The following is a 20,021-nucleotide window of genomic DNA, read 5'->3' on the forward strand; positions in this document are numbered from 1 at the left end:
TGAAAAAACTCGTGTAAACCATCTCACATTTTGTTTTAATTTAACAGGCCAAACGTAGTTCAGACACAGATATACAAACACACATACTGTAAATATTCGCTTGCAACCATTACTGAACTTTTTTATGCTTGCATGTCAACAATTCTCGACAGTGACTGGATTTCCATGTGGTTACAATGAATTCCTACAAATTCTTGCTTGCTTGTGCAGGTTCATATTTAATTAACTAGTCATTGCACTCAGCCTATTATTTCTTCATCTTGTCCAGTTTAATATGTCCCATCCAAATTCATGATGAATACACATTGTCTCTTTATACCGACATTCTTGCTTTTGTGCTAATGTCATGAACATATTTATATCACGTCCATGAGAAGCGACGAATTTATTTTACAATTTGGTTTTTTGCTGATAGTTATGTTCTTGTATAAAAATAACTGCACTTATTGTTGTTATGTACACAAGCTTTACCAGTCACTAATTCAAACCCTTCTCTCTGTCACACCCCAAGATACACACACTCATGCATATATATTTAGTCTTAAAGCACCACTCAAAACATCTTTCGACTATTGGAGCTATGTGAGTCGTTAAATACGTTTTCCATCATTTTTGTTTATGAAAGACTGAAGATCCGATGAGTTATAGGAAATCGTATATACTTACGCAGGAATCTCTTTGCTGCAAAGAAAGATAATGTTTCGATGAAAATGCCCATTCACTTCATATCTGCGTGCATACGTGTACTGTTAAGAGTTTCGTATAACGGTTCAATTACTTTTGTGTTACACAATCAAGAAGACTTGAATAATGAAATGTGAAAAAGAAAGAAAAATATATAATTCTCAATCAAGGTCAAGTTAAGTATGGGCACGTGCCTTGCCTCCTCCCCAGCCATGGAGGCTCCCTGGTTACCGTGGATAAAATTACAAGTGTGTAAATAAACCTCATCATGTGGAAACTGTCTAATACTTAGCCTACTATGACAGTTACACACAAATAAAGGACGGATTAAGCAATGCTTTTGCTGTGTACTTGTAGATCTATATTGCCAGCACCCCTTTGTTTTAAGTGTCCCTTTGACTGGCCAGGATTGCTTGATAATAAAAGCAAGATTTATATATACAGAAGAATTTTTATAGAGTTTTTCCTTGTTGTGATTGAAAACAAATAGAGACAATGTTTTATTTAAGGGATTTCAGTCTTTTTTTTATAGACTTTAGCTTGGAAAAAACTCTTTACTGAAATTAGCACTCGATTCTTTGGTGAGAACTTGAAAACACATTTTCCAAACACGTGTAAATCCAGAAAATGACGCGGCTCATATGGTATTTACCTAGGTTTACTATGGGAGTTAAATTAGTACCTTGAGTCTTGAAGTATGTTCTTTTTGGATTTACTACTATGGAATATATATGACGCCAAAAATAGATCATGTTGGGGAATATATGACTTAGTACATTTTTACTTAGATGAAAATACTTCTTCCAAAATAGCAATCAGGTTTATATATTTAAATTCATACATAGAAACCATTATTTACCGAACTGTTATTATATCATTTACGAATCCACCTGCAAACAGCTTTCTTTTGATAAAATAATAAAAATGAAAGTAAGATGCAATAATGAGTGCACGTGCGTGATTCAGATATTTGACGTAGCCTTAACAATTTTAGCCATATCGATGTCTGCGGTGTGACATTTGTTGGTAATGTCTAGCATTGCGGCATGATGCCGCAGAAATGTAGCATGATGTCCCACTCAAACACATGATCCTAACAGCAGGCCGACCAGTCCTAAAACTAACCTCTTAATGCTGAGCGCCAAGGGAGGCAGCTGCTAGTACCATTTTTATAAATCTTTGGCATGACTCTGCTGGGGTTCGAACCCGGGAGCTCCTGCATCTGAGGCGGACGCACTAACCATTTAGGCCACCAGAGCGTTTGATGCAAGAATGAGAGTTACGTGGGTGTACTTGCGTATGTGTGTAGTCGTGTGTGTGTGTGGGAGGGGAGTGTGCGGTCGGTCGGTCGTGTGTGTATTTGTGCGAACGCACGATTACCTGATGCAGCTTGGTCGGGTGAGTTTTGATAGTTTCCCATTTCGTCACAGTAGAACATTTTTCCGATCAATCCTGTATGCATGTATTCATATTTTTCACGAGCACACTCTACAATTTAAAGAAAAGAAAATGTTTAAAACAATATGTCTGTAGAATCGTTCTTTAATCTTGTCTCAACATTGCTCAAAAAAAAACATAATTAGAAACATCCCAATAAATATTTTGTTTTTAACCACGTCTTTCAGTGAGGTTGAAAAAACTTCAATGTTTACTTGTATCTGTCCTCTTGTATTTATATCTTTATGCGTGTCTGTGTGGCGTAGTTTTACCTGCCAATCTTCATATCTGACTTACTTGTGTTTGAATTGTGTTGATTCATCATAGTACCCCATACAGAAAAAATCAGAAATAACACCGTCTGGTTTGAAACCTCTTGATTATTTGTGCATTAAAAATTATTATTTATAAGAATTACAAAATTAAATGGTCTTTTACATTTATATGCATCACACACACACACACACACACATACACACATATAAAAAGAGGAAAAAGACAGAATATGCTTACGGCAGGTCATTTGAGAGGCCATGTAAATGGCAACCTGGTAACTCTCGATCTTTTCTCCAGTCTGTGTGGCACAGTAGCAGCTAAATAATAATCATAATCATCATCATCATCATCATCATCATCATCCCCTCGGAAAAGAATGTATGCCATAGATAATAAAATGACTAAAATCAATCACAATACAACTTTGAATAGTTCACAAACTCAGAAGTTATTTCGTAAATGCTATTTTAAACCATGTTTCTTAACGATGTTTTATTTCTCAGTTTGTTTCTAACCTTCTAGCCATAACAATATCAGTTTCTATTTATTTTACTGTTCTCTCTTTATATTATATATATTTTTCAAATAGCATCTCATTGTCCTGAATGAACGCACCATAATACATGAGGAGTTTCTCTTTGTTCGATTTTAGTTTAAACTTAATTTATTTAACATGGATTTCACAGAAAACTCTGTCAATTTTCATGACCCGTTATATATTTAACATCGATTACGTAACATAGTTTGACAACTTGCCTGACCCGTTCTCGACGGTTCAGATGTCTGCGTAATGCGTAATTTGAGTTAGATAAAACCTTCGACCTTGCATGGGCGATAATGCACTCTTGCAAATATCGAAACAGGTGATAGAACCAATTACCGCAGTTATGCAGAAAGTGGGCTTCAACCACTACGCTATCCTGGCCTTTGGAAACTATTCGACGGAACGTGTATGATGACAACAGGTCTTGACTATCGTCCTAAGTTACGACGATCAAATTCAAGCTGCCATAAGGTATGAACAATGCCGTGATATATGGCAATTTAAGTTACATTAAATTCTTTATCATCATGGTCACGATATTTTGAAGATAATATTTGTGACGATAGATAATCCTCAAATTTTCATGTAGCAAAACGAGTTGTTTGAGATGGTTATTCCCTTTAACTTACACACTCAGGTATGGTGGTGTATTAACAAGAAGCACATCACGTCATCAACACTACTACTACTATTACTACCAATACTACTGCTACTGACCGCTTCGGTGGCCTAAGTGGCATGAACTATAGTTCCCCGTTTGATATGTCTGATTTGTGTGGTCATTTGTGTTATGTTCATATTCTTCGATTTCCATGTATCTGAGGCAAACAGTTCAGTAGATATTTTAAACTTTCGTAAATTAACGTGACAAAGTATCTTTACCCCCAATAGCGTAATCTACATTTAAAATAACCCTAAGCTATGTTCCCACCCACAAGAACGTGAGCTACATTTAAAATAACCCTGAGCCACGTTCCCATCCACAAGGACGTGAGCTATATTTAAAATAACCCTGAGCCACGTTCCCATCCACAAGGACGTGAGCTATATTTAAAATAACCCTGAGCCATGTTCCCATCCACAAGGACGTGAGCTATATTTCAATAACCCTAAGCCATATTCCCACCCTCAAGGAAGTAATCTACATTTCAAAAACCCCTAGCCATGTTACCATCCAAAAGGAAGCTAGCTACATTAAAATAACCCTAGTCTATGTCCCCATCCACAAAGGACGTGAGCCACATTAAAATAACCCTAGTCCATGTTCCCATCCACAATAGCGTAATCTACATTTTAAATTACCCTAAGCCATGTTCCCACTCACAAAGACGTAATCTACATTTCAATAACCCTAAGCCATATTCCCATCCAAAAGGACTTGAGCTATATTTCAATAACTCTAAGCCATGTTCCCATCCATAAGGACGTAATTTACATTCAATAACGCTAAGCCATGTTCCCACCCTAAAGGACGTGAGCTACATTAAAATAGCCATAAGCCATGTTCCCATCCACAATAGCGTAATCTACATTTTAAATTACCCTAAGTCATGTTCCCACCCACAAAGACGTAATCTACATTTCAATAACCCTAAGCCATATTCCCATCCAAAAGGACGTGAGCTATATTTTAATAACTCTAAGCATGTTCCCATCCATAAGGACGTAATTTACATTCAATAACGCTAAGCCATGTTCCCACCCTAAAGGACGTGAGCTACATTAAAATAGCCATAAGCCATGTTCCCATCCACAATAGCGTAATCTACATTTTAAATTACCCTAAGTCATGTTCCCACCCACAAAGACGTAATCTACATTTCAATAACCCTAAGCCATATTCCCATCCAAAAGGACGTGAGCTATATTTTAATAACTCTAAGCCATGTTCCCATCCATAAGGACGTAATTTACATTCAATAACCCTAAGCTATGTTCCCACCCTAAAGGACGTGAGCTACATTAAAATAACCCTAGTCCATGTTCCCATCCACAATAGCGTAATGTACATTTTAAATTACCCTAAGCCATGTTCCCACCCACAAAGACGTAATCTACATTTCAATAACCCTAAGCCATATTCCCATCCAAAAGGACGTGAGCTATATTTTAATAACTCTAAGCATGTTCCCATCCATAAGGACGTAATTTACATTCAATAACGCTAAGCCATGTTCCCACCCTAAAGGACGTGAGCTACATTAAAATAGCCATAAGCCATGTTCCCATCCACAATAGCGTAATCTACATTTTAAATTACCCTAAGTCATGTTCCCACCCACAAAGACGTAATCTACATTTCAATAACCCTAAGCCATATTCCCATCCAAAAGGACGTGAGCTATATTTTAATAACTCTAAGCCATGTTCCCATCCATAAGGACGTAATTTACATTCAATAACCCTAAGCCACGTTCCCACCCGAAAGGACGTGAGCTACATTAAAATAACCCTAGTCCATGTTCCCATCCACAATAGCGTAATGTACATTTTAAATTACCCTAAGCCATGTTCCCACCCACAAAGACGTAATCTACATTTCAATAACCCTAAGCCATATTCCCATCCAAAAGGACGTGAGCTATATTTTAATAACTCTAAGCATGTTCCCATCCATAAGGACGTAATTTACATTCAATAACGCTAAGCCATGTTCCCACCCTAAAGGACGTGAGCTACATTAAAATAGCCATAAGCCATGTTCCCATCCACAATAGCGTAATCTACATTTTAAATTACCCTAAGTCATGTTCCCACCCACAAAGACGTAATCTACATTTCAATAACCCTAAGCCATATTCCCATCCAAAAGGACGTGAGCTATATTTTAATAACTCTAAGCCATGTTCCCATCCATAAGGACGTAATTTACATTCAATAACCCTAAGCCACGTTCCCACCCGAAAGGACGTGAGCTACATTAAAATAACCCTAGTCCATGTTCCCATCCACAATAGCGTAATGTACATTTTAAATTACCCTAAGCCATGTTCCCACCCACAAAGACGTAATCTACATTTCAATAACCCTAAGCCATATTCCCATCCAAAAGGACGTGAGCTATATTTTAATAACTCTAAGCATGTTCCCATCCATAAGGACGTAATTTACATTCAATAACCCTAAGCTATGTTCCCACCCGAAAGGACGTGAGCGACATTAAAATAGCCATAAGCCATGTTCCCATCCACAATAGCGTAATCTACATTTTCAGTTACCCTAAGCCATGTACCCACCCACAAAGACGTAATCTACATTTCAATAACCCTAAGCCATATTCTCACCCACATGGACGTAATCTACATTTCAAAAACCATAAGCCATGTTCCCATCAAAAAGGAAGTGAGCTACATTAACATAACCCTTGTCCATGTTCCCATTCACAAGGACGTGAGCTACATTTAAATAGCCCTAAGCCATGTATCCATCCACAAGGACGTGAGCGACATTAAAATAAAACACCATAACCCCACACACAAGGACGTGAGCGACATTAAAATAAGGCGGGATCTACATTCAAATAAACACAAAACCATGCTCCGCCCACAAGATCGTATCCTCATTAAGAAAGAGTTTTGCTCAATAAACTAGTACTACTAAGTACACAACTTTCCTATTAATGCGTTATCGTTATGGGAAGAGATCACCGATATTGCACATTTACCTACGAACGGACTGTATCACAGCATACCCGCGTTTTTAAAGAAGCACAGCAATAATAATAATAATAATAATAATAATCGCCATGCAATTACGTGTTTGTGTATGTGAGAGGGAGAGTGGAAACGTACACATATCCCTCACATTGTGAGGGTGGGTAGCGCATGAAAGAGATACGTACACAGATCCTTAACACTGCACTGTATTTGAGAAGAGACAGAGAGTGGGAGAAGTAATGTACAAAGATCAGGGGTGGACAACCCCTGGCTCGTTGGCCGGAATCGGCCAACGAACGTGTTCTGTCCGGTCCTGAGGGCAAATTAAAACAACACAGAAATCTGGTCCGTGAACAGTAATTATGTTAAAGGTATTAGTGTTTGCGGCCCTCGAGAGATCTTAGAAAATACAATCTTGCCCTTGGTCGAAAATGGTTGTGCACCCCTGATATATACCCTCACACTGAGCTTGGTCCCATGAGATCGAGTGATTCTGTACACGAATTCAGCAAAGTGTACTGCATATGATAAGATATAGTGGGTTGAAGGAGAGATAGAGACGAGAGATTACCAGCACTGTTTTCCCGCATTTTGTTGGGTATTATACTAGATAAAGAGAGAGGGGAAGATTACGTATGGAGGTTTCTCACATTGTGTTTGGTAGAGGGGTGGGGTGAACAGAGATTACGTACACATATTCGTCTGGTATGGGTGGGGTGAGAGATGCGATGTGTGGGGTGAGATAGAGAGGGAGAGAAATTATGTACAGCAACACCCGTACAATGTACTGGGTGTGATGAGAGATGGAGAGGACAGAGAATACGTACACAGATCCATGACACTGCACTGGGGCATAATAACCGTCAGAAGTACACGTTGGTTTGAATACTCCCAACAGGTGGATGCCATTTTGCTGGCTAGTCTCAATTTCGTGTAGTCTCGCAGCACAAGAATCTGGAATATATTCAAACAATGAATTAACCCATCCAAAAGTATACACATTAATTTGTTATCCGTTTAACCAACTGAGTCGATTTAAAGACACACGCCATTCTCAGCAATATTCTATCATTATTTTCATTTCCTTTAATATAATGGCAATGGAAAAGTACACTTCACATGCTGGTAGATTTTCAACTTTCATCGTTACCTACCCATATGTATATACTATGCACCAGGGATATGTAGTTATTCCTGTTTACACGTCTGTGCATTAACGCATATTGTTAGTTGCGTTAGAATACAGCTGCAGAGAATATCCTTTTACATGACGTGTTTATGCTACTATTGCAAAGTGTACTACATATAGTCAAACTACCGTACGGCAACTAACGTCGAACGATAATGAGGTGGACACTATCTTTGACAACTGGAATATTTTTATCTCTCGCAAATGGTACACGGCTTGATTGCTCATAATACGAATCTGAAGCCAAAGAGATACTCAGAGCTCATATAATGTTTATTTCTTTCGTTCTGTTGAAATTTATTCAATTTATTCTTAAACTTCAGAAGCCACATATACAAGTTATCATAGACATAAACCATTAACTCTAACCACATACACAATTTATCATAGACGTCAATCATTAACTCGAACCACATATACAATTTATCATAGACTTCAACCATTAACTCTAACCACATACACAATTTATCATAGACTTCAACCATTAACTCTAACCACATATACAATTTATCATAGACATAAACCTCTAACTCTAACAACATATACAATTTATCATAGACTTCAACCATTAACTCTAACCACATATACAATTTATCATAGACAAAAACCATTAACTCTAACCACATATACAATTCATCATAGACAAAAACCATTAGCTCTAACCACATATACAAGTTATCATAGACATCAAACAAAGTACTTGTCGTTTGATGGACATGAAGATAATGAAGTAATTTAAAATTTAAAGATCATTGCTTACACAAGGATACTGTTGAATTGAGGTGTTTAACTCCTTGTGGTATCTGATTGTTACGAGTCATGCATTTATTGTACGGTGACATTTACCATTTACAATGCTATCTATCATGTATTTATTGTACGGTGACATTTACCATTTACAATGATATCTATCATGTATTTACTGTACGGTGACATTTACCATTTACAATGCTATATATCATGTATTTATTGTACGGTGACATTTACCATTTACAAAGCTATATATCATGTATTTATTGTACGGTGACATATTTACCATTTACAACGCTTTATATTAAATTTACCATTTAAAATTCGACATATCATGTATTTATTGTACGGTGGCATATTTGCCTTTTACAACGCTATATGTAATGTATGTATTGCACGGTGACATTTACCATTTACAATGCTATATATCAGGTATTTATTGTACTGTGACATATTTAACATTTACAAAGCTATATATCATGTATTTATTGTACTGTGAAATATCTCTCATTTACAATGCTACATGTCATGTATTTATGTACTGTGACATTTACTACTTACAATGCTACATGTCATGTATTCTTGTAAGGAGGCATATTAACCATTTACAATGCTACATGTCATGTGTTATTGTAAGGTGGCATATTTACCATTTACAATGCTACATGTCATGTGTTATTGTAAGGTGGCATATTTACCATTTACAATGCTACATGTCATGTATTCTTGTAAGGTGGCATATTTACCATTTACAATGCTACATGTCATGTATTTATGTACTGTGACATTTACTACTTACAATGCTACATGTCATGTATTCTTGTAAGGAGGAATATTAACCATTTACAATGCTACATGTCATGTGTTATTGTAAGGTGGCATATTTACCATTTACAATGCTACATGTCATGTGTTATTGTAAGGTGACATATCTCTCATTTACAATGCTACATGTCATGTATTTATGTACTGTGACATTTACTACTTACAATGCTACATGTCATGTATTATTGTAAGGAGGCATATTAACCATTTACAATGCTACATGTCATGTGTTATTGTAAGGTGGCATATTTACCATTTACAATGTTACATGTCATGTGTTATTGTAAGGAGGCATATTTACCATTTACAATGCTACATGTCATGTGTTATTGTAAGGTGGCATATTTACCATTTACAATGCTACATGTCATGTGTTATTGTAAGGAGGCATATTTACCATTTACAATGCTACATGTCATGTATTATTGTAAGGAGGCATATTAACCATTTACAATGCTAAATGCTAATTTTTTATTATTGACTGAGGCGAGGTGTAAACAGTACCCATCACAAGTGCAGAAATATGTACATGTATTTTACTTGGTTATTAGAGAGTTGTTAAATGTAGTGGTTTTTCAATTGTTACATTACCATGTAGGTGAGCAGATATATCGATGTCAGTCGAAACGGATTGAATAAAGCATCATCCAGGTCAAATATAGTCTGTGTTTCCAAACAATGTTCTAACAATCTTTCTTTTGCGTATTCCGGTATTTGATGTGTTCTCAATGAACTTTACAGTTTGTTATTCGTTTGAAAATCTTGTAATGAAGACGGTGATGATCATGTATAGGCATTAGTTCAAATTGAAAATCTTGTAATGAAGACGGTGATGATCATGTATAGGCATTAGTTCAAATTGAAAATCTTGTAATGAAGACGGTGATGATCATGTATAGGCATTAGTTCAAATTGAAAATCTTGTAATGAAGACGGTGATGATCATGTATAGACATTAGTTCAAATTGAAAATCTTGTAATGAAGACGGTGATGATCATGTATAGGCATTAGTTCAAATTGAAAATCTTGTAATGAAGACGGTGATGATCATGTATAGACATTAGTTCAAATTGAAAATCTTGTAATGAAGACGGTGATGATCATGTATAGGCATTAGTTCAAACTGAAAATCTTGTAATGAAGACGGTGATGATCATGTATAGGCATTAGTTCAAACTGAAAATCTTGTAATGAAGACGGTGATGATCATGTATAGGCATTAGTTCAAATTGAAAATCTTGTAATGAAGACGGTGATGATCATGTATAGACATTAGTTCAAATTGAAAATCTTGTAATGAAGACGGTGATGATCATGTATAGACATTAGTTCAAATTGAAAATCTTGTAATGAAGACGGTGATGATCATGTATAGGCATTAGTTCAAATTGAAAATCTTGTAATGAAGACGGTGATGATCATGTATAGGCATTAGTTCAAACTGAAAATCTTGTAATGAAGACGGTGATGATCATGTATAGGCATTAGTTCAAACTGAAAATCTTGTAATGAAGACGGTGATGATCATGTATAGGCATTAGTTCAAACTGAAAATCTTGTAATGAAGACGGTGATGATCATGTATAGACATTAGTTCAAATTGAAAATCTTGTAATGAAGACGGTGATGATCATGTATAGGCATTAGTTCAAATTGAAAATCTTGTAATGAAGACGGTGATGATCATGTATAGGCATTAGTTCAAATTGAAAATACTATTAATCTGCCTAATGATTTTGCAGAATAAAGTACCCAAAGTTCTGGTGATGTCAGACTAATTGGCGAATTAAGACTTCAAGCCAAGTTATCGACTTGCACGATGGAAGACAAACACTGAATTGCATTACTATTTTGGATAAAAACAACTTTAAAATGCAAATGAACGCGCTAATATATATGAAACCAAATAGTAAAAAAGTTCAAATTTAAAGAAACAGTCGACGTCAGAACAATGCCATCACTCATCGCCCATCATTATAACAGGCCAGACTGGGAACTGTTGGTTCCTGCACAAGGAAGGCGATAAATTGAAGTTTCCTGTTTTGAGGATATGAACCTAATTGTCGGCTTGAACATACTGTTGTCCAAAGAAAACTAATATAGGACCACCGTCGAAACAGACACTCAGGCAATAGATAACAATGGTCTGTTTGATGATAAAGTAAATGCAACTGAGTTGATAATTGATGAATACCACAGAAGGAATGAAAATATAGAAGTTACGTTTGAAAGTGAAAAGATCCCCCATTACACAACAAGAACGGGAATTAAGCACATATGTAAAGACTGTGTAACTGAATAGAACCTATCAGATCTGATGCTAAATCCATAGCGTATCTTAAAACGTAAACCAAAGTCCCTATGATACTATTATGATCGGTGCTACCATGTGTATAAATATAAATTTATAAACGTACACCAAAGTCCTTATGCTACCATGAGTATCAATATAAATTTTAAAACGTACACCAAAGTCCCTATGATACTGTTATGATCGGTGCTACCATGTGTATAAATATAAATTTAAAAACGTACACCAAAGTCCTTATGCTACCATGAGTATCAAAATATAAATTTAAAAACGTACACCAAAGTCCTTGTGATACCATGAGTATCAATATAAATTTAAAAACGTACACCAAGGTCATCATGCTACCATGTGGATAAATATAAATTTTAAAACGTACACCAAAGTCCTTATGATACCATGAGTATCAATATAAATTTAAAACGTACACCAAAGTCCTTATGATGCCATGAGTATCAATATAAATTTAAAACGTACACCAAAGTCATCAAGCTACCATATGTATCAATATAAATTTGAAAAACGTACATCAAAGTCCTTATGATACCATGAGTATCAATATAAATTTAAAAACGTACACCAAAGTCCTTATGATACCATGAGTATCAATATAAATTTAAAAACGTACATCAAAGTCCTTATGTTGCCATTGGTATCAATATAAATTAAAAAACGTACATCAAAGGCCTTATGATACCATGAGTATCAATATAAATTAAAAAAAGTACACTCAAGTCCTCATGATACCATGAGTATGAATATAAATTTAAAAACGTACACCAAAGTCCTTATGCTACTATGAGTATCAATATAAATTCAAAAACGTACATCAAAATCCTTATGTTGCCATTGGTATCAATATAAATTTAAAAACGTACACCAAAGATCTTATGCTACCATTAGTATCAAAGTAAATTGATTTTTGAAGTTTCTAAGACGTTTTCGGCAACATGTACCAGTTATACAATCCTGCTTTGCACAGGTTTGACGTTATGACAACACAACTGTCATCATTAGTAGAATCGGATATATATTTTTGAAATTTTACCTTATTGTGTTTTATTTGTCTTAAACTTCTTTCATAAAAGTAAATTTTTCATTACCTTTTTAATGGTTTATGATACTGTTGAAACCGACTGTGTAATTCACAAAGTTATATTTTGTACACGTAAGCCTAATAAGTAGATTCAACAAATTCCTAAATTTCATTGAACCTAACAATTCTTTTATGTATTTACCCTTTTTCTTGCAGAAAGATGTGAGTAGAGCCAGTAGGTTCATCTTTGTTTACCACTTAATTAAATTTATAAGATGACAATGTTTTCCACTTATAAAAGTACCTGCTCCAATGTCACGTGGACATTTGTAAGCAAGTTAACACAGCTATACGCTAAAGTTCCCGAAAGTCATAGTATACAGTTTAATGTAATTATGATCCATCATCGATTTTTTTTCTTCTAAATGTATATCCAGTCATGCTGTGGTGGAAGTTTAAAATTGTTACAGATCTATACTGTTGCTATTTTGTTTGAATCCGTCATCATTGGACCACGTATTTACATTCAGGGAGCAGTTTTCGAAGCAGGATATAATGGATATGGATGTGTGCGCAAGGCCATGTACCACGCGAAGTGCTTGGTCTTTCTGTACAATAAAGCACTAAAATCAAACTCCTCGGAACAATCCAGTTCTGACTAATCAGGTCATCAATATTTGTTGGAATGGTGCCCTATATCGAGGAAGCCTATATGGAAGACTGAGTCTCACCAAGTTTCAAACTGATATATTACATGTCTGAACAGTTTAAGAATTAAGGGTTTAATCAACCGAATTAAAGTAGCTAGTCATAGTTTACTTGCCAATCATGGAGGTCCACATAGAAGACTATGACATAGTACTCTGGCAACCAAGATACATAAAGCCTCCAAGCATGCTGCTGACAATGACATTCTTCTTGCCAGGAATGCAAGTATAGTCCGCAGAGACATATCTGAGATGAAAGTAAGATTCCTTTGTTCATTTTATTCCACCTGCTTAGAGGAATCTGTAAATAATTTCCTGTCAGCATTAGTGGTTATGATCATGAATGGCCCAGGCATGATGATATAGTCACACTAAATGTCAGTGCCTCAATTAGCTCTTACACTCTCGCTGAGGTGATGTTCAAATTTTGTATGCCGTCTGGAGACAGCTACTGCTACAAATGCAGCTGAAACACCCCTGCCTCTGTATCTTGGTTTGATGGTTAGCACGAAGTGTGATGTAGTGGACACTGTTCTGCCTTGGACTATCCATTTCATATGAGTGGGTGCTCTTAAGATCTTCACTGATCTTAGAAACAGCATCATGAGATACATCTTTACTGCCAATACAGTAAACAACATCGACCATAATTCTAGTTCTATAAGAGCACACGGCTCCTTCAAGAAGGGCATTGAAGTGAAACGGGCTTAAACACAACTTGTGACCACACCCGTGTTGCTGTTTGGAAGACTGTTACTCACACACCCGAGTCATACACTTGATGCTCCGTGTGGAAAATCCCACCTGTCCAAAGCTAGAAGGTCCAAACAAAGCAGACTGTCAAGTCATCGTTCACGGCATGCAGAAGGAATACAGCCTGGACCATGTGGATCAGGTGTTGGCTGCTTAAACACTCCAGTAGGGTGAGAAAGTATCATGGCTTTCTATCATGACTGCAGACAAGCAGTCAACTATACCTTGAGGTGATGGTCTGTGTGCAAGCAATGCGGGACGCAGCTTTTTACTCTATATTAATGATTTAACAAACATAATTATATCGTTCTTCGCTGTAGATCACACCAGTTGTGTTCGGTGACTTCCAGTGCATTTTCATGACATGGTTCCACTGGAGGTCAAACATGTCGAGTTTCACAGAAAGACCTTTACTGTAAAGACGGCAGCACGTGCATTCTCTACTATAGACATAGACCAGGCCCAAGGACAGAACCATGCCACAGTAAAAGGCTATGGCAATAGTGTGGATCTGAATGTGAACCCTGCAGCTATGTGGTTTTGAATGATATCTGGATAAGAGATTGCCCGGATGATTGATATTGAGTGGGAACCAGCACCTCCCGGATAGTTTGAAAGCAGGTAAGCAAAGCAATATGTGGAATGATATTCGGAGACATACTCCTTGCAGTTTCCCGAAACTGGCATAAATTGTTTCGAAATGACAACGAAGCAGCAACATAGAATTCACTGGTTTGCTATGTACTCTGCCTCGAGATGTTTCAGGTCTTTGTCCGTGCAATCATGAGGAGGCCGACATATAAATTCTCCTGCACAAGGAAGACGCCACGAGACAAGAGCATATTAAGATGAAAATACAATGGACACGGCTCTAGTAGTTGTGGCAGTGACATGACCTCTGCGCCTCAACATCCCTAAAATGTAGTCCGCATTTACGATAATGTTCGGTTGCTAAGCAGCATGGGACACATGGAAAACCTATGACGATGTCACACCAGCATTGTCACTGATTGTCCCAGATGAACAAAAATGACAAATGTGCTGGATAATTCTTTCAGAAGCTACGAAAGCTTGTCACATCTAATGTTCTACAATTGCATGAATGATTGCTGGGGACTGTGTAAGTTCAGCAAGGCAGGTCTCCATTCCATTACCCATTATCATTGTAGTAGAGAATGTCCTTGAACCTAACTTGTATGTTATATAAACACTGTGCATTTAATAGCAGGTTCTACAATTGTAATTGGTGGATATACTGCTTGATCTGGTACGAATAATTTTTCCTTGCATATTTAACATATTTAAACCTAACAATACGAAATAGATCAGTTACATTCTCTGATATGACCTTTGTATAATTATTATATTATCATAAATGCAAATATAATTGGGATAATTCAATCTAATCAAGTTTGCCATCCCACAGTCAACCTGAAATTTAAATGGATTGAGGCCATCTTGGAAATTGGCTGTCATTTAAGCCCAGAAAAAAATCTGCGATGGCTCTATAAGCCTCTATAACTAAATATAGATTCGGACATACCCTAACAGTGTGCCAGATTTAATGTTGGTATCAAGAAACCCACAGTACATTCATTTATCAGCTGCAACATATCTTATCATTATGATGAAAATTTTTAAAGTGTAGCTATCAAAAATGTCTAGTGTTTTGTATGCAAAGATTTAGTTTAATGCAGCAAATTTGCATCTCTATAAATGCATGTGTTAATTTGCTTTGACTGAGGTCAATAACTTATTTTAATGAACGGCGCCATGATCTCCATTATTTGGTTGCCAAACATTTAACTGCGATTTTCGTACGTAAATCCATTCTGCCTGTATTCATTGTTTTTCACATTGACATGCAATTCTTTGTTGATTTATATCTTTTACCTGTATATGTACACCAATAAAACACCAGGCTAATATTGTGTCTTTTATATAATCTATAAATTTCTTGCGTTTTTTTTTTATTTTAATTTTCCATTTTCTGTATAAGTATTTTTCATTTACAACTGGTGCATGCTGTCTGTGAAGAATTGCTTAACGACAATACCTCACATCCTGCGGCGGTTGTGTCTCAATTATTAAATGACCATATATTGGTGAAGGGAAATTTGAAGTCCTATGAAGTGCTGAGAAAACATTTAAATCTACCCACTCAATCTGATTTTACTTCATTCATCTGGTAAAAAAATATACTCCCATATCAACTGATAGTGTTTAATGTTATGTTTTGTTTTCTTTGTTACTAAAGTTTCCTTTTGATTAAAATTGTAAATAATTAAAAAAATTTGTCACTTAATAATGCTTATTTGATTGTGCATTCGGTACATATTGCTATACCCTCTTGGATTCAAATTAGAAGAAAGCTTAGATGTCTTCGTGAATGCATCAACATTTCTCACTATGTTTTATTTTGGTACAATTTTCATAAAGATAGCACACTTTGACATCCTATTTATATTTCAAAGACAGTGCTAGTTTACTCTCTATCCATAAAAAGCCTTTAAAAGATGTAGTTGGAATTATCTTCCTAGTTTGAGTGCTTTTTCTTGTCATTTCTTCTGTAATATGATTTAATTATCGGTTTTTATCATTTGTTTGTTTGCTGATGATGTTTCTGGAGCTACTTTATCCATCTGGTATTTCGCATATATATGTTTACATTCCTTCATGTTTATTTCAACGTTATTTTCAACATCTGTTACATTCTAGAAACAAAGTTTATCAACACCTTGAAGTTTTCTAGATCTTATCAGGGTAATTTATGTACTCTTCTTCGGTCCTTTCCAGCGGAGATTTTGGTACATCGTCGCTGAAGCCGAGGTCTGCTGTAAGCTGATCGTCTCAAAAGGAGAGGCAGACGTTTTGTGAGTCATCGACTTAATTGTATACTATATTCAGTAGAATCGCACTGTTTATCAATACATGATATGGTTTCCATTTTAGAAAAGTTTTTAACATTCATCCGTTGACTTTTTAACCTTTTAAATGTTGTGTAAGTTTGTGTAATTATGTCAGCTTGTAGTTTGTGGTTTTAAAAATTTCTTTTCACTCAAATCTTCCAGCATGTAAACCACTGTAATATTAGTTCAGTGTATTTCAATATTTCTGCAGTAAATGTATCTCCTTTGGAAATGTATTGTATTTAAAATTATGCATTTTCGAATAATCTATTTAAAATGTAGTATTTAGAACTTAAATGTTGGCAGGTTAACCAATGAAACTGATTCGTACTTGATCGTTTAGCTTCCTTGCTGCTTGCGTTAACTCGATTTATGTATATTGATCGCCGATTATTATTATTGTATCCCTCAATTTGCATTGGTAAAACGTTAACTCATTTTCTGGTTTCACTGAAATAATCTCTCTTTCTTGTCTTTAGATTCTGCTGGGCGTTTCTATTTCAAATGATATTTTGTCCGAGTATTTTCAAAAGTCTTCGAAATTTTGCCTTTCCAATAAATCCTTAAATTTCTTTTTGTGAAATTCTTTTCCCCAGTCAAACTACATATTTTCAGATTATCAGCCTTTGAAGATTTATTGAAAAGCAGTGAGCATCATTCTTTTGTGCTTTCCCGTTTTCCAACATAAATTATTTACAAAAGCAAGTATCACTGTCAAAATTTACCCTTATCCATTATGATATTGTTATATGCTTGTATGTCAATAATTATCCATGTGGCTACCACCACCTCCTTTAACCGCAAGTTTGCTTATATACGGTGTTGATATAACATTTAGTTAAACATTCCTTTAATTTCTGTAGATTTTTCAGCAGTTGGTTTTTATTTTGGCAAGCAAATGAATATTGATGATCGTAGTAACAATGTCTTAAATAAATGTCTTTGTTTTGTTTTCAACCTTCTTGATGCTGGTCACAACAGTCAGCCATATAATACTCTATGATTGATAACTGTCCTTAGCAAACAGGGCCATGTCCATAATACTCTATGGTTGATAATTGTCCTTAGCAAACAGAGCAATGTCCATAATACTCTGTGATTGATAATTGTCCTTAGCAAACAGGGCTATGTCCATAATACTCTATGGTTGATAACTGTCCTTAGTAAACAGGACCATGTCCATAATACTCTATGGTTGATAATTGTCCTTAGCAAACAGGGCCATGTCCATAATACTCTATGGTTGATAATTGTCCTTAGCAAACAGGGCCATGTCCATAATGGGTACTTTTATTTTCACTTTTATGTATGTTTTATTCAATTTGTTCGGTTCTTGATTTCAGAATGATGTCTAATGTGGTCAATTCTTTGGCTGAATCTCCGATAGCTACTTAATACACTTAGTCTGTATGCATTCTTTAAAGTCTAATTATTCTGAGATGTTGAAACTGTGCTTTAAATTTAACTGAATACAAATGTGTGTATTTACTTATATCAGATAAGTAAATTACTAATTCCCCAAATTACAGTTTTGGAAAAATGTATTTGCTCCTACTCCATACCGTATTGCAAAATGTGTTTACTCCTACCCCATACCGTATTGCAAAATGTGTTTACTCCTACCCACACCATATTACAAAATGTGTTTACTCCTACCCCATACCGTATTGCCAAAATGTGTTTACTTCAACCCCATATCGTATTGCCATAATGTGTGTACTCCTATCCCACACCGTATTGCCAAAATGTGTTTACTCCTACCCAATACCATATTGCCAAAATGTGTGTACTCCTACCACACCTCTATTGCAAAATGTGTTTACTCCTAGCCCATACCGTATTGCAAAATGTGTTTACTCCTACCCCATACCGTATTGCAAAATGTGTGTACTCCTACCACACCTATACTGCAAAATGTGTTTACTCATACCCCATACCGTATTGTAAAATGTGTTTACTTCTACCCCATACCGTATTGTAAAATGGGTTTACATCTACCCCATACCATATTGCCAAAATGTGTTTACTCCTACCCCATACCGTATTGCCAAAATGTGTTTACTCCTACCCCATACCGTATTGCCAAAATGTGTGTACTCCTATCCCACACCGTATTGCCAAAATGTGTTTACTCCTACCCAATACCATGTTGCCAAAAGGTGTGTACTCCTACCACACCTCTATTGCAAAATGTGTTTACTCCTACCCCATACCGTATTGCAAAATGTGTTTACTCTTACCCCATACCGTATTGCAAAATGTGTGTACTCCTACCACACCTCTATTGCAAAATGTGTTTACTCCTACCCCATACCGTATTGTAAAATGTGTTTACTTCTACCCCATACCATATTGCCAAAATGTGTGTACTCCTACCCCACACCGTATTGCCAAAATGTGTTTACTCCTACCCAATACCATATTGCCAAAATGTGTGTACTCCTACCACACCTCTATTGCAAAATGTGTTTACTCCTAGCCCATACCGTATTGCAAAATGTGTTTACTCCTACCCCATACCGTATTGCAAAATGTGTGTACTCCTACCACACCTATACTGCAAAATGTGTTTACTCCTACCCCATACCGTATTGTAAAATGTGTTTACTTCTACCCCATACCGTATTGTAAAATGGGTTTACATCGACCCCATACCATATTGCCAAAATGTGTTTACTCCTACCTCATACCGTATTGCCAAAATATGTGTACTCCTATCCCACACCGTATTGCCAAAATGTGTTTATTCCTACCCAATACCATATTGTCAAAATGTGTGTACTCCTACCACACCTCTATTGCAAAATGTGTTTACTCCTACCCCATACCGTATTGCAAAATGTGCTTACTCCTACCCCATACCGTATTGCAAAATGTGTGTACTCCTACCACACCTCTATTGCAAAATGTGTTTACTCCTACCCCATACCGTATTGTAAAATGTGT

General features: G+C 36.0%; 1 protein-coding gene across 1 annotated transcript in view; it reads right to left on the reverse strand.

Moving 5' to 3' along the window:
• Positions 1-20,021, reverse strand: part of LOC149791892 (equistatin-like) — a 37,434-nt gene that overhangs the window by 8,767 nt on the left and 8,646 nt on the right. Inside the window, exons 4-7 of the mRNA XM_089970403.1 lie at positions 7,425-7,551; positions 2,635-2,714; positions 2,065-2,172; positions 667-681 (exon numbers count right to left, since the gene is read on the reverse strand). Of these exons, the coding sequence (XP_089826529.1) occupies positions 667-681; positions 2,065-2,172; positions 2,635-2,714; positions 7,425-7,551 (330 nt within the window). The remainder of the gene's footprint in view (positions 1-666; positions 682-2,064; positions 2,173-2,634; positions 2,715-7,424; positions 7,552-20,021) is intronic.

This window comes from Sinohyriopsis cumingii, chromosome 9 (genome assembly GCF_028554795.1).
Source record: "Sinohyriopsis cumingii isolate HCF-2022 chromosome 9, ASM2855479v2, whole genome shotgun sequence".
NCBI lineage: Eukaryota > Metazoa > Mollusca > Bivalvia > Unionida > Unionidae > Sinohyriopsis > Sinohyriopsis cumingii.